General features: G+C 37.9%; 1 protein-coding gene across 1 annotated transcript in view; it reads left to right on the forward strand.

Annotated features, from left to right (window-relative positions):
* The window catches only part of Stxbp5 (syntaxin binding protein 5), a 143,119-nt gene that overhangs the window by 75,830 nt on the left and 60,331 nt on the right, over positions 1-6,958 (forward strand). Inside the window, exons 11-12 of the mRNA XM_005361026.3 lie at positions 5,087-5,241; positions 6,307-6,379. Coding sequence (XP_005361083.1) covers positions 5,087-5,241; positions 6,307-6,379 — 228 coding nt within the window. The remainder of the gene's footprint in view (positions 1-5,086; positions 5,242-6,306; positions 6,380-6,958) is intronic.

Genomic DNA, 6,958 nt, shown 5'->3' on the forward strand with positions numbered 1-6,958 from the left:
GATCTCTGTGAGTTTGAGACCAGCCTGGTCTACAGAGCTAGTTCCAGGACAGGCTCCAAAGCCACAGAGAAACCCTGTCTCGAAAAAAAAAAATCTATATTCAGTGTCTGCTAGGAATCAGAAAATTCTCTCAAGTACCTGTCTTAAACAAAACAAAACCTCAGTATTTACAGTATATACTAATACAGAGTAAATGTCACGTCTGAAAGGAAGAATGGATGTGACCACAGTCACTTATCAAAGCCATAGCTCATATTTATTCACAAATCTATTTACTATTGTCACATGTAAACATAACTTTTTTGATGCAAAATATCAGGGCATTTCCACCAGACCTCATCCAGGTTAAATATTAATAATTTGAACTAGAGACTGTTTTGTTCTCTCTGAAGTAAAATCATGCTTTCCATTTGCAATCAAGTACTGATGATTTCAAAGATTAGTAGTGCATGCGATTAGTAATGTGGACAATGGCAGAATTGATAATGTGGCACTTCATGTCTGATTAATGAATGATAAGGTTAGGAGTACCATTGTGGGCCTATCCGCTAGTGTTTCCACTGAAGCCCACGAGGACATCTTGTAGTTCTGTAGTGACATCAGGTACCTGGACTGTGGTAGCATAGCAAGTAGCTCTGCTTTACATTGTGTGCACACTTAAAATTATCTTTAGTAGCTTAGAATTAAGTAAAAATTATCAGTAACAGTCTATAGTTTAAACTGATAATTTGATGATTGCTTATTTACTTTTATTTTTAATTACTTTTAATAGTTTATCATTTAAGTAAACTATTCTTAAATGTTTATTCAGTAGTAGCTAGATGATTGATCCCAGCAGGCTGTCTGAAATCAGAGCAAGTTGGAACCACAGTGAAGGAAGTGGCAGGACCAGAGAGCAGGGGGAAGGAGTGGAGACACCGACAGTGAGAAGCAGGAGGTTATAGGCAGTCAGTGTTTGTGTTCTTCTTTAGTATGTTTTAAGGCAGAGTCATGTCCTGCTTGACTCTAATTACTCGAGTTTCTGCAGCTTTAGTGTGAGTGTTGGTCTTGGCTTTTAGGACGAGGCATGTGGAGGCTCACTGGAGGTTTCTGTGTCGTGTACCTTCTTCACTCTGGTGTATGAGTCCACGGAGTCATGCCTCAGGCCAGTGATGAGAGCACTGGGGTTACTGTCAAAGTAAGGTTATCCTTTAGTCGTTGTCAAAATGCCTTTCACAAAACCATTTTAAATTTATATGTGTATTTGTGACCTAGGGCAAGGATCTCTAATATCAGAGATTACAAAAGGAAAATAGATAAACTCTGGCAATTAAGGCAGAAAGAAGTGTGAGGAAGGTTCTTAGGAACATGCCGGAGAAGACTGCCTGTTGTATGGATAAAGAAAGAAAGGCTTCTGGGGCAGTAGAAATGTTGGCTGAGCTGTTTTAAAACAGGATTTGACCAAATAAAGTGAATAACCTTCCAAATATTATATAAAGGCCACAGCCCAAGGAATTGTGACTTGGAAAGGTGGTGGCTAATTCCATAGGCACCAACAGAGCGCACAGTGTTTGCAGGATCAGAACCCTGCATCCTGTTGCCATGAACACCTTGACTGTTGTTATGGCCCTTTGTTTCCTCAGACTAAACTGTCTCCTGATCTTTGCAATTTCCCTATTTGTTTTTCTTTTCTTTGTGTGTGAGTGGTTCACCTGGATGTGTATAAGTGAACCTGTACACACAATCTCCTGGAACTGGAGTTACAGCTGGTTTTAAGTTGCCATGTGGGTGTTAGCAACTGAACCGAAGTCCTCTGGAAGGGCAGCCAGTGTCCTTAACTTCTGAGGCATCTCCCGAGTCTTCATTGGTCATTTTTAATAGACAGTGTGTACTTCCTTCTCCCCACCAAACTAACTACTCTGAACAGCTGGTCTCTTTTCATTCTGGCCTCATCTCATCTGTCACCACCTTAGTGGCTTGGCCTGACAGCTTCAGCAGCCCATCTCTCCACTCTTGATTTCTTCAGGATGGGAACTGTGTGGCTAGACTGGATGTGAGAACACTTGTTTATCCCCCAAAACACAAATACTCCAAAATATTTGAGTCAGTGAACAGATGTTCTCATGGAACTGCAGCAGGTGAGTCTTTGTGGACATCTGAAGTTGGTTCATTTGGTGAGGACGGCTTCTGACTGGAACACAGCTTACCCCAAAGCTACCTCAGGGCTGGGTTGGAGAGGTTCATAAAATGAAGAAAGTATGTGCACCAAATGATGGGCTTAGCTTCTTAAACAAATAGAAGACTTGCAAAGGGACATAGGGAGCTTCTAAATTAGGGTCTGGTTGACATCTGATGCCATTTGGAGACTGAGCTAACATTGTTCTGAAAGTCATAGAATAAAATTATGTCACCTCTAGGACTCCACATGACATCAGAAAGCCTAGCCTTTTCATTTAAGAAAGATCAAATCTTCTTCACCTTCATAATTCATATGTTACCTATAAATAATCTAGCTCATTAGACCTGGCTCAAATGCCAGGTACAACTTTGAAATTTTACAGATTTTGGTATGTAGAGTTAAATCCTTGAAACTTGTCGTTATATTTAACTAATTTATCCTGGTAAAGTGTTAATATTTTCTTGTAAGCTTAGGGTATAATGAACTTACTATGAGTTTCATCGTAGCCACACTACAAATAGAGAACAGCATGTGACATGAAAAGGTATTGCTGTTAGCTTTAGCAAGCGTACAAGGAAATAGAAAATGACTGAGTGGTGAGTCAGTCGGCATTCCCTTCAACTGGTGTTTTTGTTGTTGTTTTTTTTTTTAATTCACACCATTCTTTTCCTTCTGCCTTCAGGAAAGAAATAGATCTTGCAAAGCCACAAAACAAAAAAAAAAAAGTCACTTGTCTAATGAGGATAGTCCCAACTAATTGCCACAGTGTTATTTAAGGCTGTGAACTGATCGCGTAGCTCATTGGACTAAGGGTAGCTGTAGACGTTGTGATGTAGCTCAGCTGTCCTCTGCTCATAGCGCCAGTGCTGATGTTATTGTTTGTTTGGTTTTTGAAATTGGTTGCATGTAAATAAATACTTACCTAACAGCCTTGAATAACACTTATAAAACCACCCAGGAATCCCACTCTGTAGACATTTAAGGAATAGTTATTAACCAGTTAACTTTTTAAATATTTTCAATTTAGTTGTAAGTTATAGGAGAGGCAAAGTAGCGGTGAGAGAAATAAAGATAAATTTGATTTTATTCATTTTATGTGATAGGAAGTACAAAAAAATTAAATAGTATCTGCTTACCACGATTATAACTATACAGTGATTAGGGTTTGAAACAATGGCTGTGGGAGCGTGGTTTTACTCAAGATAAATCTTTGAAATTTGAGTTTTGGAATTTATCCAGAAAAATAATATTATCTAAATCATATTAATGATAAATATAAATAATAGGTTAAAATGGTCATAAAACATAGACTTTGTTTATTAACTCATTTGAAGGACAGTATAACATTTTTCTAGTGTTGTGGACACTGTTCAAGACACTGTTGTAGATAGAGCAACATAGTTAAAAAGGCTTCATGGAAGCTATATTTTGATGGAACAGACCATGAGCAAAATAAATTCATTTTAAATCATAAGAACTATAGGAAAATAAAGCAACAGGAAGGTAGGATACATGAGGGTATATTTTACAATATTATCGTACATAGGAACATAAACACACAAACATACACATATATTTTTTATTCCCCCACATTTTCTATACTTTAAATAGGTACATAACTAAGAAAAAATTCATTATTTGCCCCAATACTTATATTTATGTATAAGGTATCTAACTAACTGCTTATCTAACTAACTAAATCTCAGTGAAATTTATTCTTGTTTACTATAAAATAATTTAAAATTTTTATTTTTTATTATTTGTGTATGTATTTTGGCCCCCAAAGGGAAATATCATAGTGGATAATCATAATGATCTGCTGACATCAATAATTATAATGGGTAGCTCTTAGGGTTCTGTGGACAAGGAATTTCTTGATTATAGAATTATCTGCGGGTTAGGTATGTCTTTGTGTCATGGATGTGGAATCGAGCATGCAGAGGTAAATGCTGGTGCTTGAGCTCCAGACCTGGCCCTGTTACCATTACGTGTCGTTACGTGCTGTGTATGGTAGATGTGAAGACTTAGAAATCCCACACATGTGAAGAAAGTAGCTGCCTGTCACTCCAGCTCCAGGGAATCTGACATTCGATTCTGAGCTCCTCAGGGACCTGCACTCATGGGTACTTTCCCACAGATATGCCTTTCATTGAATGTATAAATAAAGAGATTTTTAAAAAGCACGTAGGTGATTTTTGAATGATTTGCCCGCCACATATTAAATAACTTCATACAAACAAATATCAAGTTAAGGCAAAGATAAAGAAATATACCCATATTGTGATATATGAAAAGATATATAGGTGCAGCTTTTAAAATATAGGTCTAGGTTCCAGACTCTAGATCAATCATTTAGTTTTTATCATGACCAATATGGGGAGTGAGGATAGGTGTCCCATGTTGTGGTTCTGGGAACATAAGTATTAAAAAGGCAAGCCGCAGCCCTCGCAGCTGTGCTAGGAAACATTAAGGCCTATAGGAAAATTTTTGAGTGACTCTTTTCCCAGTTGTTGAGTGGTTTGTAGCTAGTCCAATTCTTGATGCATCCTTGAAAGGGCAGTGTGTTATGTACCGCAGCTATTTGAAGCCATAAAACTTTCTGGGGAGCATTTGTTGAGAAGCCTTATTAGGACTAAGGTAGAAACTGCACAGAAGTTTAGAGGAAACTTTATGGCAACTGTCCATATTAAACAAAATAAGAACCAGGAGGAGGTTAAGGAGTCATGTGGATCATGCTCATTTTTATTGTAGTTTAATCTTCAGCAAACTAGGTTTGAGCTTAATCACATTAAAAATTCCACATAGAGTTCTTCCATTACGTGCTATATAAATTTTAGATGATAATGTCACTGAATAACTGGATGATACAGCAGAAAAGGTAGTGTCCACTCTAACATCTGTGATCCATAGTATTGTTTCTGTTTCCAGGGAACCTTTCATTATTTTGTCGGGGGGCTTGTCATATGACACCGTGGGAAGAAGGCCTTGCTTAACAGTGATGCACGGAAAAAGCACAGCTGTGCTGGAAATGGACTATTCAATTGTTGACTTTCTCACCCTCTGTGAAACACCATACCCAAATGGTAAGGCCCACTCTTCATAAATATTAATATTCAAAAAAGACATATGCTGTCTTAAGTAGTTTCCACATGCTAATGTCCTAATGCTTTAAGGGAAGATTTCCTTCTGTCATAACATGGCCGATTTTATTTCATCTCTTTTTTTCAATATACTTTATCTCTTCTGTATTGTACGTTAATATTAAATGCCTTCCTAAAGTAGACACTGCCCCTATTAAGTATTTTCAATTTTGTGGCACAGTAGTGCATCCTATTAGGTATATTTCTCCAGAGAAATGGAGACAATATAGGTTTGTGTGTTTATATGAAGGACTTGGTTGGGGGTGAATAACAGTCTAAAAATTCCAGAGTGAGTTCAAGTCATGGTTTGGGAACCTTGGGGAGGTATTGTGGGTTTAAACCTCACCCAGAAGTATGTCTTTGAAGGAAAGCTGTCTTTGCCTTTAAGGCCTTCACCTGATAGGTTTAGGCCAGCCAGCCCAGCCATTCAGAGAAAACACTTTCTCCAGTTTACCAGATCAAATGTTAGTCATTTCTAAAAGGTTCCTTCATGACAGCATCTAGACTAGTACTGGTCAGCATCTAGACTAGCACCGAAGCACAGACAAGTTAACGCAGAGAATGAACTCAAATGTGTATCTTTTCATTTCATTTGGATCTCTCTGAAGTTTAAAGATGTAATGAATACATTTTATAGTGACTAAGAGACACATATTAACATTTGAAAAAGATAACAGAACTCTATCAGTTTATCTGAGAGTCCATAATGGAATTGATCAGGATTAAATTGTGGTTTTGATGTCTTTGCCACATTCCTGAAATAAGTAATGTCACAGAAGTTTCTTTGATGTTCTTGTCTTACTCATATGTGCAAGAATTTTGAATGGCTATTTTGTAAATGTATCTCATCCAAGACATATAAATTGTATGAACTATCCTGGGCTCATCAGAATGCTAAACACTCAGAAGTTGGAATAAGGAAAAGAAGCCAGAAATGCCCATTATCTGTGACTGCCCTCTTGTGTCTGTAAAGCAACCAACTGGTCATTCATTACTCTCATATTTTAGATTTTCAAGAACCATATGCTGTGGTTGTTCTTCTGGAAAAGGATTTAGTACTGATAGACCTTGCACAAAATGGGTAAGAACACTGGGTGAGCAATTCTATTACTATGTGTGTGTGTCGGGGGGACTAAAACCTATAGGATCTTGTAGCATGTCATTAGCTATTACTTTCCTTTGAAAACTTCATATTTACATACATGATCTCTTTTCAGTGCTCCAGATCCACTTAGCACAGAGAGGTGAGGGCTCTGTGTAGGCACCAGTTCAGCTTCTCCATGGGTCAATGACTCTGCAATGGGGAGGGTGATACTTAACTCAAAGTTTCTAGAATTTCTTACATTTCAGCTTCATGCTAAAGCCTTACACAACAAGCCTGTCCAAAATGGGCCATCTCAGTGTCTCTCTGATGAACTCTTTAGCCTTGTTCCCTCCGTTCAGTCTGTTGTGATGTCTGGTGCAGGTCCCTGTCAGCTTAGCTGTAACTTACACCATGATCCTTATTACTCTAAGTTAAACCTTTGTTTGCTATTCTTGTTTTACCTTCTCTGCCTGCTGATTATAAAAAGACCGTGGTGGTGTTTCTCACCTGCTCTCTTCCTGTCTCCCCATAGTGGCCTTAATTTATGGGATAACAACTTATATATTTTTGAGACAG

This window comes from Microtus ochrogaster, linkage group LG4 (genome assembly GCF_000317375.1).
Source record: "Microtus ochrogaster isolate Prairie Vole_2 linkage group LG4, MicOch1.0, whole genome shotgun sequence".
NCBI classification, from domain to species: domain Eukaryota; kingdom Metazoa; phylum Chordata; class Mammalia; order Rodentia; family Cricetidae; genus Microtus; species Microtus ochrogaster.